The sequence below is a fragment of the Serinus canaria genome, chromosome 3 (genome assembly GCF_022539315.1).
Source record: "Serinus canaria isolate serCan28SL12 chromosome 3, serCan2020, whole genome shotgun sequence".
Lineage (NCBI taxonomy): Eukaryota > Metazoa > Chordata > Aves > Passeriformes > Fringillidae > Serinus > Serinus canaria.
In genome coordinates, this window is record NC_066316.1 from 17,703,271 (window position 1) to 17,729,679 (window position 26,409).

The window sequence follows — 26,409 nt, forward strand, 5'->3', positions numbered from 1 at the left end:
ATGTCCAGGGTCACAGCGAGACTCTGCCAAGAATGAGCAGCAGTGGACAGACTCGAATCCAACAGGAATGCCATCAAGTATTTGAAGCAGGACTATGAAGCCATGAAGCAGCAGTCCCTGAAGACTGGCACACTGTTTGTTCAAGGATGAAGAGTTCCCAGCCAGTCTTTCTGCTCTGGGCTACCAGGACCTGGGACAATATTCCTTCAAAACTCAGGGGATAATCTGGAAGCACCCCACTGTAAGAGTGCTCTCTTATTTCACTGGGTTTGAACCTAACCAAAGCTTAGCTGAACATCCAGGTTAAATCACTGGTGAGCTGTTCCTTTAGGTCTTTTTCTCTTAATTCTATCTTGCTTTACTTCCATGGCAGAAGCAAAGTTGGACGGGGGGTGGTGTTGTGGTGTGTGTTCAGTTCCCAATTGAGTTATCTTCCCCGTTCTGTATTGTTTTGTGATGCTTCCCCCAGTTACACCCCTATACCCAGTTCGATGGTTCAGTCCTGGTTCCCCCTTTCCCTCGAATGGTGTCCTCCCTGTCTGGGCTCGCTGCCAAGCCCTTGTCTCCACCCCCGTTCCCCTGGCAACTGCCCCTTTCGTTATATTTTCCCCTCCTCCAGAGCCCTGTTCATCTCCTGAAACCCCCCCATCCTTCCAGAAACTTCTCCCTTCCACAGGGGGTGATTGGGCAGGTGCCCTGAGCCCCTCCTTCTTTCGTGTATCACTTGTTGCCACCCCTGTCAGTCATGTTGAATTCCCCTCCTCAGTTTCTCCCGATTGGTTCTTGTACACCCCTTTATATACTGCTTCTCCCCCTTTTGTCCCGCCTTTTCCCGCCTGGACAAAGTGGCGTCTTTTCCCGCCTGGACGCGGTGGAGGAATGATACATTAAAACCACTGGGCTACACCGGGCGTGTCAAGACCCTCTTTTCTCTCCGGCTTCTCCGCCTTGCCGCTTCTTTTCGATACTGTTGCTGCTGTCCTGCCGAGGAAGGCGCAGCCCGGACGTCCCTGACGGATCTGGGTAGTGCCCCCTTAGCTGCTAGCTGCTGCTGTGCTCTGAGCTAGCCCCGGCCGCCTTCCCCCCCTGCTCGGACGGGAGGGAAGTGCTTTCGACACAGCAGTGCGGCAGGGTGGGAAGAGGAATCACTGTCCTCTAAGCCCATTACAAAGCAGGGAATCCTTTAACTGCTTCATGGGCACCTGCTTCTTGGCAACCTGCTTTCTTCCTGTCCATCCCAACTCCAGAGAGCTACAAGTCCAGAGTGCAATCCAGAGGTGGATGCAAAAGCTCCGTCAGACCATGGGCCACCCCAGCAGCCACTATCATTTCTAACAACACCCACACTGAGGTCTTGCCACTGTGCCCCTTAGGAAATCAGGCTAATACCTAAATAAAATCCTCTGCCTCACTTCAAGCTGCCTGTAACAGTTAAATTGCAACTGACTGGAAATGTTATTCCCTAAATACAGATATCCTAGAAACAGCCTGTGATTCTAAGAAAGTAATTTTCATCAGCAAAGATTAGATGATGATTTTTTTTTTTTAAAGTTACAAAATCTGGGCTTCAGAGATTTTTCTGCACTCTCATTTTTCAGTCATTTATTTCTGTCCCTATTTACTTCTCCTTTGTCATTTTGCAACATCAAGAAATATTTTTTTAAAATGGGGATTCCTCCCCCCCAAATTAATTACCTCCATCTGGTGGAAGAAAGGAGAATGAGAAAAACAGAAAATTTCAAGGCTTTGGACTTTGTTATTTTTTTCACCTGATAAGTGAGAAACAGAAACTTGCAGTTTTAGCAACTAATAACCCTGGCAAGACCATTCATCCATTAGCACCTCACTCTGGCACCTGGATGTTACCTCAACAAATACCATAGATGTGTTTCTTGGCTTTGCCTATCCTTGGGGAAGATCAACCTTAGAAAACTCATTAAATTAGACTTTGGTTTCTCATATAAGAACAGTGCTGAGCCTGCTGCAGGCAGACACACAGCCACAAGCATAGCAGGGTAAGGAATAACTGAGAGCTGAGATCCAACAGGGTTAAATGTCCCAGCCCTGCCTGCCAAAGACCTGTGGGACCCCTGAGGGGAAACTCAGCTGTGTGAAAAGTGCATGTGGCACTTCGGAGTGGCTCAGGAAGGACAGGTGTCTGGTTGAGTAATAAGTCACATGCAGCTGACTGACACCAGGTGCATCACTTTGGAAGAAGAGAAAAAATTATACAAAATGGCACAAAACCTTCTTCTGTGTGGTGGGTAAGCTACTACTGGGCCCCACTCTACTGGACAGTAGCAAAAGCGTGTAGCTGAGATGATTCCTATTGGAGGGAAGATTCACAAACTGGCTCTCCATCATACCCAAGAAGTCCTGGGTTGTCTCTGTCTCTCCACGGGATGCTCAGAGCTGACAACTGCTGCTCTCAAGGAGAACCAGTGACTGCCTAAACTGTCTTCAACTCTGCTTGCCAAGTTAAGCTTCCTATAAACTGCTCCTTGCTGCCATCCAGAAGCTCATGGAAAATTCTCAGAAAAACAGAAAAGGCTTTTGTCTCTAGAGAGACAATAATGACTTCCTAATATAGGCCATGAGTTGTTGGAGAGCTCAGAGTTGGGATAGGAGTGACAGTCATTGCCATAACCCATTTGGCTGGCCCCAAAGGGCCAGGAAGAAAGAGGGGGTTGTTGCTAATAAAAACATTTGTGTGGTTGGCCTCCCAGGAAGCAGGGTCAGGGTGGGGGAACATCCTCAACACTGTTGGCACTGGAAATACAACAAAGTTCCAGTGGCACAGGCAGAAGCTAGATTCACAAACTCATTTGTGCTGCTTGAACCAAAGTCTCAGCAAGATGAAATAAGATGTAAACACTGAGGTGAATTTTCACTTCTCTCTCCACTGTAGCAAAAATTCTCAGTAGTATCAGTGACAGTGCCTAGTAGCAAAGGGCATCAGGATTTGCCTCAAAAAATACATGCAGCCCTCAATTTAAAAAAGAAATTTTTTCCTGGGTCCATGTTAATCAGTCAGAAGAGAAAGAGTATATTTTTAAATAAATGTTCAAAGTGTTTAATAGTTTTTGAATATTGAAACAAGGAACAAGAAAAGGGAACTTTTCAGGCCAGAAAGAGTGACGCAGACTTTGTAATCGTGTCTTTTCAGGAGTTATGTGCCAACGCCCAGTTTATAATTGGAGGAGCTACCCGAACACATGTCTGCCAAGGAGAGCTGGGTATGTATAGTGCTTCTGAATTTTGGTTTGGAAGAAGAAAAAGAAATGAAGCTTCATTTAAAAATTCCTGATACATGAGCCATCTTATTGGCTATCTCCAAGACATAGTATGGAGGGACAGATACCCAAGAAGAGGACTCACATACCAGCACTGCTGCCTGAGACAGGGTGTATGGGGGCTTGTAAGAGCTATGTCAAAACTGGAAGACACCAAACTGTCTCCTGGAGGAAGTAATTATGCGGAACAGAAAACTGGTTTGCTTTTGACCTCTTAAGACAGAGGTGGATGCCAGCCTAATCATGGGAGCACTTGCCCTGAAGCAAGAGAGTGGGATGTATGCCCATGCCAGCAAGAGCAGCTCCAAAGACTCAGGGGACAAGGGACACCAGGGAAGTTTTCTGCTGCAGCCTAGTCCTTAGGTGCTTTTCTTTGGGAGACAGACGAAGTTCCTGCCTCAGTTTCACACAAAACAAATAAACAACAACCACGGAACAGAGCAGGAACTGGTTTAGTTAAGGGTCTGGGTCTGTGATGTGCCATTTTGTTTCAAGCAGGATGGTCCAAGTATAAGTTAGAAACAAGGACCACATCAGAAAGAAATGAGCAGAGAATGTAAACTTTGTAATACCATCCACAGCAAACAAATTGTTATGAGTCCTTCATGCTGAACCCTCCTTTCTGCTTGAACTGCATTCATGTAGAGCTGTGAGCAGGGACAGGAGCAACCAGCCACACAGACAAAAAGGCAGTGCTGCTCAGCTACCTGAATCAAGGTCTGATGCAGAGGAAGTATCTCTCAGGCAGCACTCATCCTCTACCAGACATCCATCACAAAAAACCTTCCTTACCCATTTTTCTGCAGTGCCTGCCTATGACTAAACAGAGCTGCTGTGCAAGTGGCCAGAAGGGAGCTGTCAGGGGACTATATTTCCCCTCGGAGTAGCTACTGCAGCAGCTGCCTTCCCTACCTGCCTCACTGATAAAATCCAGCTGTAGAGGACAGCAGCAGGAAACCCTTGATTGCATAGAAAGGCTAGAAGGCTGAAACTCTTGTAATGAGAATTTGGTAGATTAAACACAGAGAAATCAGCCTTTTTCTCTCCTGTGCTGCTAACTGCAGTACTCCCGACCTCACTGGTCTTCCAGCACATCCATTGTGCCAATGAGATTGAAACAATTTCTGCAAGTTGTTGGTGATAAATAACACCAGTGCTGCTCTTGTAAACACAGCACTGTTAAAGCAATTGCTAAAAAATTCCCTGGTGTGTGGGCTTGTGCTCCAAATGCTAAAAATAAGATGCCCAATCATATGCTTGCTCCAGGATATTTATTTGAATGCTAGAGCAGAGTATGGGGAAATCACTTACTGTATTTCAGGAGAATGGCTCAAATAAGTAGTAAAAGTGTCATTTCTTGTCTCCTCCTATTTGGAAAGTTTCTATAGCGGCATAAAAAAATTAAGAAGATACACCTGAAGTAAAATCTTATTTTCCCAGACAGTTTACAAACTATAGGACTGAAAAATATTATCTATTCCTAAACTAGAAGAGGCCAGTGCATTGTGTTTAGCCTAGAAACTGAATACAAATACCCTGAGTCCTTTTCTGTTTCATTCAGTCACCTGCTGGATGTTTCTGTGGAGTCCCAGTCCCTTGTGCTAAATGGGATTTTATTAGAGATCAGTGCCAAAATTCATCACATAGTGATAACAACAGAACTGGACCCCAAAACCTGGACCCCACCACCTGGGGATGGTGCCTTGCCCTGGATTTTCCCAAGACATCTTTTGGTGGGCAGTAACCCAAAGGCTGGTCCTGAAAACTATTCCAAACCTAGAAGAAAAGCCCCAAAATCTGATTCTGCTGTTATTAGGAGCTTGATTTTCTCTCTCTCTCTCTCTCTCTCCGTCTCTCTCACACACACATACAAAAAAAAAAAAAAAAAAGAAAGAAAGATAATACAATTTGTTTTTGCAAGGCTGCTTACAATTGCTTCTACACAAACTGACCCTTCACAAAAATAAGCTGCAGGCATGGGACTTTCTTTCTACCCTTCAGGTATTTGCTTTACATGTCTGAGCCATACTAAGCTTTATTTGGTATTTGATCCAATACCTTGAATAGCAAAGTCCTCATTACTAAAACCTTCATGTAAAACACTTCTATTGAAACAGACCCTGATTACATATTTACATAAGCCACATATGTTACTGGGTAACACATCCTTTAGGGAAATAGTGCCTATTTTTAATAATATTCTCTAACATGTCTCTTTTCTTTTAAAAATAACACTGCAGGTCTGGGTTTATGTGAACAAAAGGAGCAAGAAAACACAGAGTTGATCTCACTCCATTAAACTTATTTCTTTGACAACAGCATAAGCTAGATGAATATCAGCTTGGGAAGTTTGATGGAGACTTGAAAGTCTTGAAATAATTTAAATGTTCTTTGAACCATATTTTTTTGGTAGCCTAGTAACAACTTGAAATGTAGTCACACAGTTATTAAAGGTGACTTATGAAGTTTTCTTGCTGCTATCTGAATAAGTTAATCCGAGGACTGTTTGCAGAAGTTCTTAAGAAGTAAGTGGCATAAATTTAATCTAAATAATATAAAATGTATTGAACCCCCCTTACTTTAATATTAGCTTTCCAGAGCCACACTATTTATATTCATGAGTTGCCTTTTGTTCCGAACACCCAGAGGCCACTCCAGGCACAGCAGCTCCCTGGACCTGGGCTGGCAGCTGGAGAAGTTCCCTGAAGCCAAGGCAAATGCACAAGCCCAGAAGCCCGCCCCACATGGGCTTTGTGCGTGTCTTGTTCTACAGGCAGATTTGGAGAGACTAGAGGTATGCTGGAGAACAAACCAAAGCCTGACAGGTCTGAGATAGATCTGATGCCTGTTGAGAGAGCCTTTGAAGTGGTTGTAGGCATGAGAGAACTTTATAGTACTGGGCTTGTTCACTTATTTTGCTGTAGACATTAATACATGGTCCTTCTGACATTCAGTCCCATGGACTCAGGGGTATTGGAGATCCTGGTTCTAGCAAATATATCTCATTGATATTAAAAATACATTTGCTAACAACTCAGAGACCCCAAGGAGAAGAAAGACTGTTCCTTTGCTGGATTCTTCTATGCCTTTCTGTGCAAAGCTGCAGCACAAAATTAATTTCCATAGAAAACCTAAGAAAGTCTTTAGAACTCTCAAAGCAGAGGCAATCTGCATTGCCATAAATTATAAGCAGTGGGTCAGTGCTTTCTTGTTGTCTGGTGTGATGTCGCAGGTACTACAAGCTCTGAACAAGGGCTTCCAGCAGAGACTAAAGCTGAGAGTCAGAGCTGCTTGGCAATCCAGGAAGACACAGCATTGTTTTTGGATCCTTTCTGAACACCAGGCATTGCTGAAACAGCAACAAGCCAGAACAGACCCAGGACGTAGACGCAACCATAAACTAAACTGTAAAACTGGCTACTGGCAAAATTATGTTGAACTTTGAAAAAGGAAACAGGAAGTGCCAATTTGTACTCTTTTAGAACTAGTCATATATTATCCAGTAGGGCTGAGAAAGCGTATTAAAAGGCCAGGATCCCATTATGGTGTACAAGAAGGTAAGAGGCCAACTGTACACTTTAGGCCCTGTCATAGAAGCTCCTTGATATGGACAGATTCCTACCTCCTCTGAAAGTAAACATCACAGGAGCCTGAATGTCATGCATCTCTGCTATCCAAAGATTCCCCCAAACCATCAACATTCAGAAACATTTCCATTTTTATCAAGTTACTAACCATTTCCCAGCTGGTTCCTTTTGATTGGCGCAAGCTAAGTCAAAGATATTAGGCCCCAGAAAGTAAGATTTGGAGATAGGACTCTGCAGTGCTCAAGGGGGGCATGGCTGCTTTTAAGGCCAAGTCTACCACTGCAATTCTTCCAACACAGTTCTTCCCAGACATCTGTAAAGGAGTGTCCTTTGGTGTAACCACCTGAGCTGGCTGGGTTAGGGTTGGGTTAGAGTGTGGGTCTTTGTTTTGTTAGTTTGTTGTTCTGTTTTGTTTGTTACACATGAAATAATCAATAGTTACAATGTGTATGTGAAGTTGATGGGGGAGAGAGAAAGAAAATAGGAACAGAGTTAAATAATGTTGAATGAGACCTGCTCACTGGGGAGGTTCTGCTTATGGGGCTCTGGGGAGTTATACAGATTTTGTAAACTGAGCTGAACCATCAGGCTGCATGAGCCCAAACCAAGCTCTGCTGCTGCCAGGTATTGAGAGTGAATTCAGGCTGGTGTGGTTCCTTCTGCTTCCTCCTTTTCCCTCCCTGCTTTGCCTTTATTTCCTTGCCTGTGGAGCCAGAGTGTTGGGATTTAGTCAACCTGCTTTGACTGGAGGTTAGGCCCAGGTGGAAGCAGTGTGGATTCACTCTGCTAAAGGAGCTGTTCTGGTGAGGACAGAAGTTTTAGAACATACACCTAGCCTTTCCACCAGCCTTTTCACCTTTGAGTGTTTTGGTGTGAATTATCATCTCTCCTTTCAGGAATGCAGAAAATCCTGAAGTAAACATTTCTAGCTTTGAGGCCAAAATTAACACAAGCACATTTCACACATTTTCTAGTATTTGCAGAAGGGATTAGCACTACTGAGTGTTTCCTCTTTAGCTGAATTCTACTTACATGCATTTTTACTGGCATATTGTTTTGGTTTTTTATCCTAAAGTTTTGAGCCTAAAGATAGTTCAGCGTATCCTATCTATCTCCATGCTGGCTTTCTGGGCTGTCCACCATGTAAACTCAGTTCACATGTAGCATGAAGAAGCTGAATGATCCACAGAGCTGGGAGGAGTTTGTCTTTATTACAAAGGAGAGCGATCCAGCAGGGGAGTAACCCTACAGTGTCTTATGCAGGGGGAAGTGATAACAGGGGAAGGGCTAGGAGGATGGTAACGTGGAGCTATTTTGGGCACACCAGCCTCCATAATCTTTTCCTTTCTTCTTTCCCTCAGTTCTGGCAGAATGGGGAGTGGGTGGACGTGGTGGTGGATGACAGGCTGCCCACCAAGAATGGGAAGCTGCTCTTCGTGCACTCGAAGGAGGGCAACGATTTCTGGAACGTGCTGCTGGAGAAGGCTTACACCAAGTACGGGGCTGGGCAGGAGCTGTACCCCTGGCTGTGCCCCTGGTGGTGGCCCGGACCAGGGTTGTCAGACACAACACAATTCTAAGGCAGCCTCCCTCTCACTCAGCATCTACAGTTCCCTCTGGGTCCATAAAGGGTGTTGCCAACTGTATTTCAAGGGGCTTGAATTTTCTTGCCCCAGTTCACATCGATGACCACGCAACTTAAGAGATATTAAATTATAACCCCTTCTTTCTGTGGTACCTTGTGCTTGCAGGTGGAGATGAACCCTTGCATAGATCTTATACTCCCCCCCCACCCAGCCCCACCCCCCGCCCCCGCTGCTGGTTGAATGGCTCTTATGAAGCTCTAGCTGAAGGCTCCACTGTGGAGGGTTTTGAGGAATTTACTGGAGGCATCTCTGAGTCTTATGAGCTGCGGAGGGCTCCTTCAAACATCTGCCAAATCATCCAGAAGGCCCTGAGAGCTGGGTCACTGCTTGGCTACTCCACTGATGTAAGAGGCTGACAAGGCTTTACTCTCCCTGCTCCTCTTCTCAGGGCTCTGTCTCACACTGTGACAAAAGCCCAGACCAATGTAAGATATAAGTAGAAAGGTCTGATACAAGAGCAAACAATTAATTTGAGACCTTTATTGATTTCAGTATAAAAGAATTTGGACAAGGTTCTAAATAATCAATCCTTATCACGTCTCCCTATTTACATGACAGCATGGGATTAAGACTTAGAGCTGTAAACAACTTGTTGGTCTTCAGGAACTCTATTCTCTGAATATCATTTCTTATTAAAATTTTGTGTAATTTCAGCTCCAGACACTTGACAGCCAGAGACAATTCGCTGTGACACTTGGTTGTAACCAAAGCCACAATCAGCCAGTCTGATTGTGGCTTTGGTTTTCATTCCTAAAGATTATTGACACCTGTAATACGAACACTCAAGTTACAGATGTTTGAACATGTTTTGAAAATTTCACACCTTTCACATCCTGTTTCATTATCTCATTTGCATTGTGGCATACAGAATTACCAGAGTTCTAATTTTGCTATACTGGATCTCATCTGAGACAGGCTAGAGCTAAGTTCCTGTGAACATGTCTTAGCTGGTGACTGGGTCTGTCACCCGAGCTGGGAATTGGATTTAGATTTAGATTTCACTATACATTCTTGAATTTCTTCTGTGCTTGGACTACATATTAAGAGGCATGAAACTGCAGCTTTTACTGTGGATCTCACCTTAATTTAATATACTTTGCATCAAGAGTATTGGTATTCATCATGCACACCACTTTAGATATCTTCCCCCATATTAATTTGCTTATGAAAGCTCAGCTCATACACAATATATAATCATAAATATGCATACTTTTATTGCTCCAGATAACTGCTACTGCTGAAATAGAAGCAATCACAAGTCTGAAGCTGGTAAATGGACATGCTTACTCTATCATTGGAGCAGAGGAGGTAAGCCAGCCTCTCTGGGACCATCATGCAAACCAGCTTGGGGCTGCAACACTGCATTGCCTTCAACTTTCTGATGTCTTTCAGTGACTGACCATAAAAATGTTCTGAACTTATATACACTGATACAGAAAAAAGGAAGTACCCGTAGCACTCAGCCAGGTCAGAAGCTCTGTACAGGTAGTGGTGTAGAGCACACTGTGCAGTCTGCCACTTGTATGGTACCAACAGGCTGGGGTACAAAGTGTAAAGTTGGGCCAAGCTGTTACCAAAATTCAGGGTACAGAAAGGAGGAGCAGGAGAGGAGGCAGCCATTCCCCATATGTTTATATTGTGTGAGGTGGGAGTGAGCACTTTCCCAGTCAGAGCTGCTGGGAAAAGAGTAAAAGCCTCTTAGATGATCTCTGCTGTGAGTCTCATCTTCAAAGTGAGCCCCAGGTATTCCTGCTCCTCTGAAGCTGGAATCATTACACAGATGTCCATGTCAGATAACCTCTTTCCAACCTTGCTGTGTTGTGCAATGTTTCCTGCTTTTGAGAATGTAGATATTCTGCTGGTTTGCAGCTGATGATTTTCCTTGCAGGTTGCTGTCACTGTATGAAATGGTGAGTGCTACAGCTCACTTGGTGGCACACTTGCTGGCACAGGATAATGTAAAATAAGGGTGGAAGGCATCTAGGCGTCTTAGGCGTCTTTTAACTATTGCAAATGGTAATGGACTGCATCACTCAATTACAAATCATATATTATCCTATCTGAAAAGCAATTGGCCTCTGATGATTGGAATAATGGAAGTGCTCAGGCTCTGTTTATGGTGGGTCTTTTAGGTATATTACTGAGGACAGCCAGAGAAACTAGCGAGGCTTAGGAATCCCTGGGGTGAAGTAGAATGGACTGGATCTTGGAGTGATAAGTAAGTTTTTATATGCCCTGCTTCTCTCTCTTCGGTGTATTTTGGAATCAATTAAAAATTAAATTGGGACAATGCAGTTAATCCAATACACAAAGTGTATTTAGGAGAGACACTAAATCAGTTGGAATAAAACACAATAATTTATTGCCAAGGTTGAATATTAATCCATTCTTTCCAGTGAGCATTAATACCTGCCTCAGGAAGAGTTTTCTCATCAGAGACAACAGCCCTTGGTTTGACACTGAGCAGCCCAATGCAAGCCACATCCACATCATTGTGCAAGACAGTTTTTCTCAAACTGATCCCACCAATGAGTTCCAGGACCTAAGTAAAATTATACAAAGCAGTCCTGTTCCTGGGAGTTAAAGCAGGGATAAACCACTATACCTCTGCTTTGACTCTGAGGTTGCTCAGCTCTAAATCACACCAGAATTTGGTACCTATCTGAGAATCTTGAAAAAGTTGAGATGCTGACTAAGATAAGGACACAAAAGTTTCAAAACCTCTCAGAAACTGTCTGGGCTTCAACTATCTTCGGAGCGTGGTAGTGACACCACCTCTTTTATTTTTATATTTAGAATGGCATAAATTTTACTGTCATTTGAGCCACAATATATTTTTTCATGCAGCACTTTGAGATTTCAGTTTCCTGTCCTGACTGACTGTAGCCTGGGTGCTGATGTATTATAAATAAGGATAGAGATATCATTACAAATAATTTTACTTTTATCAGAGCTGCTTTGCTGAGCCCCAAGGTAAGGTGCCTCAGTCACACACATATGTCATATCCTGGTTTTGTCACACCTGTATTACCATGGGACAACCTTGCTGAGGCAAGTGTAGCACTGCATTGTCACATGGGAGTAGATCAGAGCAGAATCTATCCTGAGCATATTAATATCAGAATGGGAAGGGAGCAATGCTGCTTTCTGCAGTGAATTTTCTGATTTGCCCTTTTTGCTTTCCTGTTCCTTCATGACCCTCAACAATGGAGGTTGTATCATCTCCCTAGGGAGGATTCCAGGCGCCCCAATAAATCTTGAAATGCAGAAGCACTGACTGACTTTCAGACTGTCAATTTCCTAATCCAGCCAGTCTGTTTGTACCTTCTGGCACCTGGCAGGGGAGATTCAATTCCGGGCTTAGTTGCAAATACTGTTGCAGTCTAATTCAAGCCTGGCACAGTCAGGTTGCAGGGTGTGCTGTCATTTGGAGGGGCACAAGATCTGTATGTTGAAGAAATATATACTCCTTTATCAGCCCAAGATAGAGCCTAACTCAGACCTCACTGTAGAATAAAATGCAAGAGCTGAAGAGTATGCTTTTATGCTTTGTCTGCAGTGGTCCTGAGTGGAATTATGTTGATACCAAACAAAAACAGGCTCTGGATAAGCAAGTAGATGATGGAGAGTTTTGGTGAGAATTGCTTATTTAGTTTACTCTTTTGGACTTTTTATGTGCCTTAAGCAATCCTTTCAATTGGATGGAGAAAAACTGCCAGCGCCGAGGGCATGCATGCATTGTTCACTTCTTCTTTATCTCCTTTCCTATTCAAATATTACCTTTTATTAGAGCTTGCATACCTCGGCACTAATCCAAAATATAGAGACCAGATGGTAATAAAATCAATGAGGTGGCAAGAATGAACTTCAGATGCTCTACATTTTGAGATTTGTTTTTCTGCCTAAATGCTACACACTAATGAAAAAGTTCAGATTACTAGCTTGGGAAGAGTCTGTTTACTCAGACCTAATAGAAAGCCTGTCCTAACCCTGATCTGACTATATATAAATCTGCTGAACTGATGTCACTCTGTCATAGCCTGGAAAGATTAACGGCCACTGTCCTGCAGTGAATCGGCTGCATGGGCCATCAGGCACTAGGAAATGAGAGCAGACCTCTGCTAGCAGCATGGAGCAATCAAGGTCTGTCACTTGTGCAAATACCAGGAGTGGTAAAAACAAACAACAATGATAGGAATGAAGCAAAACAACAAACTGAGACTGTTTTCCTACAGAGTGCTGCTTTTACAGGGGCCAGATCTTACTCCCTTTAAATGGGATCTCCTCACACATATTGTTTCACCAGTTCCAGTGAATTTGTTTATGAAGCATGATCCATGGGGAAGTGCCCACAGCTGGGGATGACAGAAAATGGTCTGACTGACCCTAAAATGTGTAACAGCCATTGACAGAGGCTGTCTTCAGAAGATACAGCTCATTCAGGCAGTGGGCAATTTTGTTTCCCAAAAGCCAGTTCCAGGTTTCAGAATTCAATTAAATGCAGCTTTGAACAGCTCTGCAACACCGTTGGGAGAAGTGTCCACCTCAGCCACCTCATCTGTTGCAAGCTGATGGACTAACCTGTCTCTTTGTGTGCCATTTGTGTGATGGCATTTTCAGATTTCCAAAGGCAGTTTAGCTGCCTTGAGATCTGCAATTTGACTCCTGACACACTGACAATCCACAAGGTCAACAAATGGGACCTGACCATCTTTAACGGACAGTGGAAATGGGATTCATCTGCTCAGGCTGCCAGAACTACCAAGGTAAGGACCCAACCAAATGAGCCTTTAGTGAAATACCAAACAAAACATTCAAAAACTGCTTGTGGACTGGAGGTGGCTTTGGTGAGGAAAAAAGAGCTTAGAGGTGCAACCAAATCTGTGGGGTTTGGACAGTAAGAAAAAGCCTGGGAGTTTAAATGAAGATCTAATTCGCACTTCTTTCCTTGTGGGCGATTCCCAGCCCACCAAGCAGTTAATTCATGGTAATATTAATTTTTTTTCTGTCTGCCTTTCCTGCTTACATGGCTTTTGCTACTGGCTGGAGTAATCCTCTAAATGGTTGGGTAGGCCAGGAAAGTGTCATAGTTCAGTGGCATTGTTATTTCCAATTCGTCTTCAGTTAGACCTATGGAGAGACTGTCTGGCATTTGGTCCTCTTGCAAAAATAACAGCCTCAGCCAAAGACATTTCCTGGAGATACATGACTGTCTGGAATTAACAGTATCAGCTCCTCCCTGCTGGTATTTAGTCCCAGGAAATACCCTGGTGCTTTGATTTCTCATGGCTCCAGTTGATATTCAGCATAGCTGTGAAAACATAAACCTATACAACTCAATGTAAAGAACTGGAAAAACTCCAGGCAAAAGTCCTTCCAGGGAGATATTCTTTGTAGATCTAGTGTCAGCTATCTTGATTGCAATGACAATTGCAATGACAGCAAAGCCTCCTCCTATTTGTCTCCTGTTGGGAATTTTTAGCAACATACTGGACCAATCCCCAGTTTAAAATCCAGGTGGATGAACCAGATGATGACCATGAAGGGAGTTTGAAAGAGCCATGCTGTACCATGATGGTGGGCTTGATGCAGAAGAATCGCAGGAGACAGAATAGAATGGGAGAAGGTCTTCTTAGTATTGGTTATTCACTCTATCAGGTAAAATTTTTTTCCTCATTTTAAAGACTGTATTCCTTGTCCTGTTAAGCTGGAAAAAATTTCCAGTGTGCTACATCTTGACATTCAGCACTACACTTCAATAAGATCTGGATTTTGCAAAATGATTCAATTACTTCTCTCATTTCTGCCTGACCTAATATGGGAAGACTCAGATAAATTGAGGCTCAGTTTTTTCCCACTTCAACAGGATGTCAGTGTAAATTATTGAGCCAGTAATTTAGTAACAGTCTCATTGAGAATCTTCTTTTACAAAATCTGAATGGGGTCAGGCTTGTGGTGCCTGGCAATAACACATAAGTGTTTCTGATTACAGCCTATCATTAGCCTTCAGTTTTCACTTTCTTTTTTGTTATTATTTCTCCCTTGTATTTCAAACTTTTTTTTTTTTTTTTAATCTATTGTCTGCCATATGCTACTGTTCAGATTCAGTAAATTCAGGGCTTTTTTTTCCCTGATTTTTCCCAGTGTTTCTAAAAATATAATGTAAGGAAAAAACCTACAGTGTAATCTCTAATTTCTGTGGTGTGAGGGGAGAGAAGCAAATGTAAAAATTGCCAACCAGTATCATCATGACGAATATCATATGTGAAGAAAAGCAATTAAATGCTGTACAGACTCCACTGGATGAAGATCATTAGCCAGCACAAGTGGAGCAGATGGGAACAGCTGACTTTTGCTAATAGATCTTGTGTGGTTTGGCTCAAAATTACAGAAGGTTTTCCCTAGTGCCCAAGTGCCTGCATGCACACACTGAGCACATTTCCGAGCTGCCTTCTCCGTGGTACCAGGCATGGAGTACCAGGCACCCTCACCTATCAGCATCCCAAATTCACACATTATGGACATCTGTCTGTTCCCATCACTGAGTATAGCAGTGGAGAACTCCTTGTGCTTTACATCTATTCCATCCCATCTGTGTCCTCTGTGGCCTTACGCACAGTAGGGTAGACTTGGGGACTCTTTAATCACTTAAGTGACTTTTAAGGTATTTATTTTTTGGAAAAATCTGGCTGCTAAGTCATCTCAGGTATGAGACGCTATGACCCAGCTATGATCTCAGCTCCCTTGAATTACACACTGTAGTAGGTTTACTTCATTGCAGCTGATGCTGTGGCTGGGGAGCTCCAGTTAGGACTACAGAGATGATGACCTAAAGCAGATCTCTCTGCAGGAGAAGCTGAAAAGATGTGTGTTCAAGTCTGTCTAGCTGCTCTGCAGAGCTTTTGTAAGTCATGTGGCTTCCTGTTGACAACAACTGTGTGTCCATCACTCAGCTCCTGCCCTTGCTGCCCCAGTGTGCTGGTTATAGGCAACAACAGACCCTGAAGTCTCACGGGGCCACTCAGGCTCCAGAAATGTTGTATGGGTGATGTTTATAAAAGCTCTTTTGGGAGGACACTCTCCTTGGCTCTCACTGGAATCTGTCCTCTCAAGGCAACTCATTGCTTTTGGAAAATTTGCCTTCTATTTGGAGGTACAAATTAACATAGCAATTCAGTTAATTTAGGAAGAGCCAAATATTGAAACTTGCTACTTGTTATAGTTGCCTCACAACAATCTCATCATCCCCAGGCTGACTGCTAGTGACAGTAGCCTTATATTTTCATAATATTCAGCAGCAGTAGACTAGTGGAGTTTGGGTCTGCTGTAATAAATTCTCTGGTTTTGGCTAGCAAAGTAGCACTGACTTGCTGACTTTTCCTGACTGAGCATTTAAAGACTTAATCAAATGTTTCCAACCAAAAGTATCATTCACAACACCACATCAGGGGAAAAGCAATTCAATATGTCATAGATTTTTCTGGATGAAGATACAGTTTTTCCTTCTAGGAACAGCTCTAGGACAAGACAGAATTTCATGTGTATCTGATACTATTATATGTGGTTGTAAGTAATTTTTTTTTCAAGAAGTGTCTGAAGGAGGCTTTATCTGTTTTTTTTTTTTCCTTCTGGTAGGTGCAGGTATATAGCAGCACTTTAACATTGTCTCTTTCTCTTCCTTCCACATTCTTTAGGAGGTATGTAGTCTCTGCTCTTCCAGCCTCCACATGGGCACGTCCTCTTGCATTGGAGAATTTAGCTGCCATGATGACTTCTTTCTTATGAATGATATCTCTTATGGAGAGCTTTGCCCTTGAATCGCTGGACCAATATCTCAAGTTCTGAGTAATTATTTTCAAGGGACTGGGGCACAAGGATTTATTACAGATGTCTGACTCCCAGTCTTGACCTCATTTATACTTGTTGAAATTTGGCTTCCAGGAAGTTTGTACAACCGAGGTCAGAATTTGTCTGTTTAGTTCAGGTAAAGGCAGAACAGGATCTCTACACTCTAAAACTGCAAAAATGTAGCTAATATTGTTTAGATGAAATGCCAAGCTCTGTGGATCTGTTCCTTTTACAGTTCTGAGCCAAAGCTCCTGGTAATGAACAAGCCCTACTCAACTTTCCCTAATCCCCCCAAATGTCAATACTGAGGCAAAGAGACTTTTTATTGCTGAAGAAAGAGACCCCAGGGGTGTCTGGCAGTAGAAATATCCTATACTCATTACTGAGGTCTAGCAGCCTATGTTGCTAATTTTTCCTTGGCTTTTCAGCCCTTTTCTTCTCTCAGTAAATGAACATAGCAGTGGCCACATAGCAATTAACTGTACTCTTTTAGCAGCCTTGCAAATGCAAAGGGAAAATGAACTTTATATATTGGGGAAGATATGGATCTGTCTTCTTAACCTGTGCAGTCCCACTTAGCTTAATATTGAGTGAGGGGAAAGGATGGGGCTGTTGAATAAATACCAAATTCAATCTTATCTCAGAACAAAAGAGGAAAAACATGCATATTTTTCTACAGTTTACAACAGAAAACCTGAATGATTATACAATGTTTGGTAAGATTTTTTTTGTGTGCTCTGGTCTTAGACAGACAGAAACCTTATCCCTAAATGATGCTTCCCATCCTGCATCAGCCACACAGTATTTTTTGTGTGTCACTGAATCATACTTTTTGAAAGACATCTTTGTGGACCAAAAGTCATGGAGTTTTATAGCAGGGATGTTGTTCCTACACTACTGTTCCTTCTTATGTCAGTGTTTTATTTTATGAAATAAAACGTGCAATGTTTAACTTCCTACAGAGTATATTGGTATTAAGAAAAAATTAAGTACTGTTTTCTACAAAATCCAAATTAATATCCTTCGTATTACTAGTAGAAGTTGGGTAAATCACCTAATGTGCCCCTAAAAGTCTCACCCTTGTGACTACTACTTTGTTCTGTCTACTATTTTTTTCTGTCTATTTAAAGAAATCAGAGACTACAATTCCCATGCAATTAGGAGATTCATTCAATACCATAAATTGCTCAGAAATATTCTGAAAATTAAATTTGTCCACAAGATAGCAAAAAATGCTCAATGCACAGAAAATTTACAGTGTAGTAACTTGATCAGATATGAGCACACATTATGATACTTTTATTTATTTAATGGTACCAAGTGTAAAGAGGCGTGTGAAAAGATAATCTTTATAGAGGAAGATCCTTGCCCCTTGTAATCATCTGCCTGTTTCCCATGACAGAACCCTGGCAGGTTTTTTTTGTGCCATCCCTCATGGATTTATTATTTTACGCAATGAAAAGCTTGAGATGGCTTTGAAGCGCTGAAATTGAAATCAGGTGGCTGGTTTACCAGGGTACTGCCAAAGGGTTTTTGACAAAACCATGTTCTCCACAGCTGGAAAGCAGCACAGATGTGCATGCAGGCCATGCTTTCTTTGCAAAGCACCAGCCAGCAGCCCGGACTGACCCCTGTGTGAACCTTTGTGAGGTCTCCAGCCACATGACACTGCCCTGGGGACAATACCTCATTGAGCCCTCCACCTTTGAGCCCTAGAAGAAAGGGGAGTTCTGCCTGAGAGTTTTTGCTGAGAATCAGGCTAAATCACAGTGAGTACCTTCCCTCAAAATCCCCCATTCTGCTGGGGAGGCATGCGAAGGAGAAGGTCACAAGTTGCATCCATACCCTGGGTTTGATCTTTTGTCTTAACCAGCAAAATAGGCCCATTTCCACAATGCATTTTTTCCATAGTCTACCATAGTGACAACACATCCACGGCAGATGGTTCTTCAGAGTCATGGCTCTTCAGAGGTGTCCCCTAAGCACTCAGCTGGGAACAAGGTCTCTCAGCTCTGTGAAGGAGAAGTTCCCACAATGAAAGAGTGCATAATTTGAGATGATGATGATGAAGAGATGGTTTTAAAAGGGGTTGTATCAATAGCATCCATTGGATGAAAAAGCCGGAGTCTGGATGGAAGACAAGAACAGCAAGGCTGCATTTCCCATGGGAAATACCTTCAAAGAGTTGGGGCAGGCAGAGGTGGGATGTGGAGCATGGGAAGCAGGGAACTTGGGGGCTTGTTCTGTGCATTTATTAACACCTTATAGTTAAACAGGTTTTTGGTGGTTTTTTTTTGTTTGTTTGTTTTTTCCTAATTATTTTAAAGGCAAGACTTTAAAGTAGGCTCATAATTTCTGGTTTAACTGTTTTCTTTTTTTTTTCCTAGGATGATGGGTGATGAGGTGTCTGCAAAGGCATATGAGGTTAGACGACCTAGCTAACAGAGTTAGCTAGGTCGTCTAACCTCATATGCCTTTGGGCATAGTTTTCCTTCATAATGTGGAAGTAAAACAGGGGCATGATTTTTATTTCTCATTCAAACTGGGATTACAGAATGTTTTTGTTCTGAAGAGAAATAATTTTTGCTAGTGGGTATTTTTTACATATGTCCATGTCTTAGTTTCATGTTCATTTTTATGTACCTGGGCCATGTGACACAGAGACTTCACCCTTGTAGACTGAACTGGAACATGTTTGGTTGTCCTTACCTCCTGCATGGGTAGGAGAAGGCAGAAAGGGCATAGAAACAAATAGTCTTCCTGAAGCCTGGGAGAAGCTGCAAAAGGCTTCCAAGAAGCTGCTGAATTGCTCTGGCCAAGTGCAGCAGCATTTTTTCACTGTGGGTATTTTCTAATGCTGTCTTGGTAATAGAAGAAAACTTTCTCATCAGCCTTAGGAAGTATTTGCTCTAAGCCAGCCCCTGGCTGGTCATGACTAAAGTAGTGCCTCTGTTTTGCCATTGCTGCAGAGCACATGCTCATTTTCTGTTGCTATAAATAAGCCCCTGTACAGCATCTTTACAATATCTACAGCTCACTTTCTAGAATCTTGTTAACCACTCTCTTGGCCATCCCTTTCCTCTAGCCTCACGTTGCTAAAAAAGATATAGATGATGAGTTCAAGACTCCATTCCAAAAATTCTCTGGAGAGGTAAGTGGATTAAAGTGAACCAAAAAACCTGAAACTTCTCTGTTATGATTATACAAATATTTGACTTGCCAATTCCTTTTACTGTCTGTTCATAAAACCAAGTATTTCCCCCCTTTTATTAACTCATAGCTTCAGTTCACCTTATTTTACAATAGAGAAGATTTTCTACATTTTTCCTCTCATTGGTGCACAATATGATTTTTTTTTTTCTCCTTGAAAAAGGTAATGCAAGGCGGGAAATTACTTTGAAAATAGGGGCGATAGGAGTGAGGACTGTGAAAATATTATCCCAGGGTGAAATAAATTACCTGTGGAGTTATTGTATATTTCTGACAACTGCTTGACTGTCCAATTCCTTCTTTTTTGTTTAGCCTCAGAAATCAAAAACTGTCAGCTGGGCTTTTTCTCTACTTAATATATTTGAAAAACAGTATCTATAAAGTCCTGCTGTGTTAGCCTGTGGCTGTCATGTCAGGTTTCCTCTTAATGAACAGGTGGCCACTGTTACTAGAGAGGGAAAACATCTTTTTAGTTAGGAAGACCATTCTGAGTTTTGAGATGGCAATTTTAGAATTGTTTGGTTGTAGTTTCTGTAAGCCCTGAAAATCTCAAATGTTTTCCTGAAACTTTTTATTCAGTCAAACATTTTAAAAAGTTGCCATTTACTTGGTCACATCACCGTGGCACCTAACAAACCACTTATTTCCTGGCTGAATGTCTAGGAAGTATGATTGGTTTTGAAGATCTTCTCCCTCTGATATCTGAGGGTAAATGTGAAGGGTTTGAAAAAAATTAAGGGTTTACGTGTCTTAGATTTGGAAAGAAAATAGTCTCTGGATGTCTGATAGCAAATCAATAGAGCTTGCTTCAAATAATTTTTTTTTTTGTTAACACCTACAGTATGTTTTGTTTTCTGTCCAGGACTGTGAAGTGACTGCAACTGAACTTCCAAAGATTCTAAACTGGGTTTTGGTGAAGAGTGAGCGACATTATATACTTTCCATTGGATGGAGCTGAGAACAGGGTCTGTGCTAACGAAACCCAGCTCTGTCAGCTAGGAGTGATGAAAAACAGAGTTTTCGTCTGATCCCAGCTGAATTTCTCCTGAACCTCTAAATATGGAGTGGGGTGGAAACAGTGCCTGGTGCTTCCCTTCTAAACACTGCCAGCAGATGTTATGCAGAGACACAATATTCCCTATACTTTTCTGGGAGGACCACCATGGGCAGTGTTGTTATGCTGCTGCTGCATGACTTCTGTGGACAAATAGAGGCTTATCACCACCAAAACCAGTAACATCCCCACCCACTGTGAGGGAAAAAAAAAAAGGAAAAAAAAAGCCATTAATCAACTGAAAGGACATAGTGGAAGAAATGGCAGAGCATTTGCTTTGCTACCAAGATTTTAAGGTGGTTGGTATTTTCAGCATTGTGTGCGGAAAAAGATTTGTCTTAAACTATTTCTCACTTAGTCTTTTATATTTCCTTTTAGTACAGGAAAGGATGTGAAAAGTGATAGATTCAACATTAACACTTGCATGGAGATGATCAGCCCTTTAGATGTATCCTTGGAACGTAATTTCATCACCTTTAAAGTTTCTGGATCCCTTTTGCAAAACTTCCTGACAAGCTGGGCTAAGTTTATACTTCAGTTGTCCTGGCACATGGCTGGGGGCAAAAAATTCAACCAAGCATCTCTATCAGATCATGGTGGCAGAAACCTGAACCATTTAATCATCAGCTGCTTCTCTCACCACCATCTCTCGTTGCTTAAACATTTTCCTAAATATAGTAGGGGGAAGTAGGGCCTTTCTGCCTGGCTGCTCCTGTGCAGTTCCAGGCGCATACACAGTATGCTTGGCAGGATGCAGGTTTTGAGTACATCCACAGCTGCTGTTTCTGAGGCAGGTCCTGCTTACAGAGCCCCAAGCTCACAGCAGCAGGGACAGGCTGAGCCTGTTCCCAGGCTGAAGGCTGCAAGTACAGGCAGTGCCTGCCTCCCTTCTGCATAACTGAGGGGACATTTGGGGGCTTATGAGGTTTGTATAGTCAAGGGAAAAGGAGAGGTCAACACCTCTACCCAGTGCTCCTTTGCACTGGGAGGGTGACAACCCATGCTTCCAGGAGCTCGCTGGTGTTGGTGTCATGGCATGGCCATATTGAGGCCAGCAAAGATTCACTCTGGGTCTTGTGGATAATTGTCTGTTAGGAGAAGTGATGCTATTGCCCTACTCCATAGGCCTACTCCATAGGCTCCCAAGCTTAATGGGATAACTCAGTAAGTACAATGCCATAGTGTCCAAATCCCTGTTTCTGCTTAATTTTACATTGGAAGGGATTTCAAAGCCCTGAAGGACATGGGAGAGGACTCTGTAGACAGCTACTGACTCTCTTCACTTGCAGCTCCTGCCTCTGGTTTCTAAAAACTTTCTGCTGCAACGCCAGGCCCTTTCCCCGCTAAGGCGAAATCTAATCTACTGTTAAGTGTCCAAAATGTGAGTGCTTTTAATCTTGCTTATATATTTAGCAATCCCATATATCATTCCTTGAGAGTGAAGATAGCCTAGAAATTCTTGGCATGCCTTTAGCCAAGCAAATGTGGAGCTGTGGGCATGTCTGTGGGAGATGGAGATGCATTACTGAACTGGCATTAGGATGACACTGTGATGGGTGATTTGTTTTTATCAGAACTGCTCTCCAGATTGCTCACCAGTGTTGCACCATCCAAATCTTGTTTTTACACTCCAGTTTTGCTAAGGATAAAGGAATCCTGATTTTTGAACCATGCCTTAACATGACCCAGACCAATGGGACCAGCATCTTGGGACTTGTAGAATTCAAGACTCTTTGGATGAAGATTCAAAAGTATTTGGCAACAACATTTCTGACTCTATCCCCTTCCTCCCCTCTTAGCTCTGAAGTACAGATTTAGAACTGAGATAGAGTTAAACCCTCACAGGCAGATATAATTGGAAACCTTCCTTCTCAGGGCTTGAATTTGTTCCACAGCTCTGAAACACCTCTCACTCAACAGGGCACAAGAAAATCCTCTTTCACCTTGGCCCCATCATTCTCCATAATTTGCAATACCCTATGGAAAGACAGATTAACTCTCTTTGATTATTGGCAAAACCAGCTCTTTCTGCTGCCTGGTCTATTAAAGCTCATATGAACATTTCAGCTCCTGCAATATATTACATGGCTGGATGAGCATAAGCAAACACAAGAAATATAATTTTAGGACCTACAAAAAACTGCCTTTGTATTTTTGAAATCTTGTAGAACTGTTGATTTTTGTTTGTTTGTTTGGTTTGGTTTGGTTTGGTTTGGTTTTTTTGTTTCTGATACAGGATTTAATATCCCAAGAAGTTCACCCAGAATGAAGCAGTCTAAAGGAAGGTCAGAGTTGGACTTCTCTGGTGTGACCACTTCCCTTTCAGGCAAGCCTGCTGCACCATGCTCATCACAGAGAATCTGCCCTGGAGTTCCATGAAGAAATGTTCATGAAGGCACAGCTCTGTCCTAAGGCTTGCCAGAAAAGCAAGCCTTGAGAGCCAAATCCATTATGAACTCTAGGTCTGGATGACTTCTAATTCTGGATAATAAATCTGCTGGAAGTAAGAGGCATCTGTCATCTTGTCGGAAACATTAAGCAAGATGGTCTTGGTCTGTTGCAGTGTTTGCCAAATGATAGGATATTTTCTTCAATTGCCTGTCTGCCACCATATAATGTGAAGGCAGGCAAGCTGCAAGCCCATGGGAATGTGTTTCCCACTCTGCCTAGCTTGTCACTTGCTGCTTGAAATGTTTCTCTCGCTCATTAGTGTTTCAAAGAGTAGGAACTTGTGGTGGTAGGGGACACTCTCTCTCCCAGCCAACAGCGGGCACAGCAGTGACAATGTGAACATGGGCAGAGGTAGGAATGATTGTCCTGACACTGGTTAGCTACATGAGCAGGGAGGATGGCAGGTCACGGATGGCATGGTTGGCTAGAAAAATAATTTTTGTAGTTTAAAGCCTGAGTAAGTGAAGGCCAAGTTTTCTGCATGCATCATGCCACTGAATATGTGTGTGTTTATGGCCAGGGATGTCGCCCCCTTCTCCCCTCCTTGCTGTCCTAGAGGAGTCCTCTGAGTAGTTCATTGTGGCTTGTAGCCCCTGATGAGACTTGTGTCACCACATCTTCACAGCTGCTGTGAGCCAGCTGTGCAAGCCCAGCCACTCTCTGGTGCCCAAACCACAGCATTGCTGCAGGAGGGAATGGGAGGGGCACGCCCTCTCCCATTCCCTCCTTCCCCTTTGCCACAGACAATCTAAAAAAAAGTAGACAGTGACTACTTCTAGTCACTGATGGCACTCTGGTGCCATCAACTCCCACGAGATGCAAAATGCCCTCAGAAAGGCAGGTGACTGTGCTTCTCGGATCACCAAACATTGGGAGAACAGCAGAGCATTTTAATGGCTTTTATTCTCTCCTGTCACCTAGATCACAGAACTGCCAGTGGCATTCTCCCTTCCTGACAGTCACACACTGCAATCCTTTTGCTGTTTCATACATCAAACCCCATTCTTTGTTCTGTGTTATGAACCACTGGTACTTTTGTCCATGCTGTGACCATTGCTTATCCATCTGATTATTACTTGCTCAATTTTTTGCCTCATTATTTCCTAATCTAATAGTCCTCTTTCAGAGCTGTGACCAAACCCTCTTTTTCCTTCATTTCCTCTCACCACCTTTCTCTCCTCTCTAGAGGAGCACTGTTTTTTTAAATTTGTCTTGTGCTCAGTGGATTTTATGTGAATTTTCCAGAGACAGAAATAGCATGAATATGGGCCTGAATAGAGCCCAATCCATTATGTGAGCAATTGGCTCTGCTGCAATCACTACTATTCAGCTGCAGTGCCAAGACTTGCTAATTAGGGGTTTATCTGGGGAACATAGGACTGGTTATGCTGTGAAACAATGTGAAAGATGCAGTCTGAAAAAATGCTGTGGGAGCTGGCTGGCACAACTGGTTTTGGAAAGGACCCGCAGAGGTGGGTGTGAGTCCAACAGACCTTCTTGGAGAAATAGTCCTCCCCTTCAACCTGCAGGTGCAGCAGTTCATGGATAAGTTACATACAAGACAGCAAATTAACCGGCTGTGTCAGTGATTCCTGTGGTCTTCTGGCCCTCAGGTTTCAGGCTCAAAGATGAGGTGCAGCACAGCATCATCACCTGCTATGCTTGCAGCAGCAAACTGACCATCAACTTCGATGGCTTTGTGGCCTGCATGATCCACCTGGAGACCCTGTTCAGTGAATGCCCAAGGGCAATTCCTGAAAGCTTTGGGGCCGCTTTTGGTATTTGGTCTTTTAGCTGTGAATGTAGCAAATTGCATGGAAAAGTCCAGGTGCCAGCAAAATTGAGTCAGAGGAAGCAGTGGAGATATAGCAAAAGTCTTTCTGTCTGAATGCCCATGGGGAGTAGGGAACACGTTTCCACAACACACCATTCTCTTGTGCTTTACAGTCATCAGGAGCTTATGGTTAGTGCTCTGGACCCCACATTGTCCCAGCTTTGACAAATGGGACCATTTATCATTTGCAGTCCTTGCTCAGACCTGATTTACAGGTTTGTCCTCAGATCATGCTAGTTGCCACCACATCAGATTTTATAGTTGTCCTGCCGCAAACTCCCATTTTGCTGCTGTAGATCTATTCCACCCCATGAAGCAGCTTAGAAATTATTTGTAAGAAGAAAGAAGAACCGCTGTAACATTATCTTACAGAACCAGTCTAAATTTCCAGTAGATCATGGCAAAAAGCTAGACTTTTACATTTTGTCGGGCAGTGATTCTCTAAATGCCAAACTCTTTGGTTTATATCCAGTTTTTTCCCCCACTCTTCTACATTTCAGAAGTGTTCTGTCTCCTGGACAAAGACAAGAGTGGAGTCATCCAGATCTCCATGCCCGAAGTAAGGCTGGTCAGGTTGAAATACCACTACATCCAGCTGCAGCAGTAGACCACACTAAAATACACTTATTTTAAATCACTATGGTAAGTGATTTAATCATTGTTATAAGAGAAACATGGTAGTGATTCAAAGGCAAGTTTTTTTATGTGAAAATTTTCTACAGACCACAAGGCCTGTCTGAATTAGCAGAATGAACTTTTACCTTTATAAGAGCAAAAATATAAAGATACTTTCAAAACTCCCAAGGCTGATGGAGAAGCTGCTTACACAGTGCATTTCACTATCTCTTTTTAGAGGGCAGTGGGCAATTCATTAGAAAACATGCAGCAGGGAGCTCTTCTTTCTGGCAGAGAATATACTGATCAACCTGCCGGAATTAGAAGAAACCTTTTAAGATGCCAGGTCTTTTTTCTTCCCAATTGTATTTATTGCAAATTTTTCCTATTGAAGCTGTTGTAAATGCAATCAGCTTGACCCTTCCCTTTTCAGAATACAAATATATCTCAGGAAACCGCTGGAAGGAGCCCCAAGAGGTCCATCCAATTAGTCCTCTCAGCTGAAGACTGGCTTGAAGGGAGGAAGATGGCTAGGAAGCCCTGTGATCCTCAGTCACAGTTAAATCTAGCTGAAATTGTACATTGCGTACTCCCACCGTAGAGTTTTTCAAGGTTGAAAGTTGAAGATTTCTCCAACTTGCCCTGCAGAACTCATCTTCCTTTGGAAGAGACCCCACTTGCAATGTTTGAGGCTGATCCTGGCAGTAGATTTCCCTGAAGTTCAAGAGCAGATGTATCCTACACATATAAAAGATTAAAATGCAACTCCAGCCTTTCCCAGCTTGTTCTCCCAGAGGTATGGAAGAGTGTCCCAGTGGCATCCTGTAGACCTTCCTGATGCCCTGACTCCTCATTCTGTTTCTCCCTCAGT

The 26,409-nt window shown here is 42.9% G+C and overlaps 1 protein-coding gene across 1 annotated transcript; it reads left to right on the plus strand.

Annotated features, from left to right (window-relative positions):
• Positions 1–25,530, plus strand: LOC103822193 (calpain-8). Its single transcript, XM_009097162.2, is given in 22 exon segments — positions 1–132; positions 134–241; positions 3,167–3,236; positions 6,067–6,164; positions 8,242–8,375; positions 8,702–8,870; positions 9,751–9,834; positions 10,659–10,744; positions 12,086–12,160; positions 13,133–13,269; positions 13,272–13,292; positions 14,009–14,184; positions 17,932–18,143; positions 18,762–18,798; positions 19,460–19,525; positions 20,447–20,504; positions 21,022–21,086; positions 22,328–22,396; positions 23,833–23,862; positions 23,864–23,930; positions 24,703–24,822; positions 25,424–25,530. Coding segments are annotated over 22 exon segments (2,121 nt in total).
• The last annotated feature ends 879 nt before the right edge of the window (positions 25,531–26,409 follow it).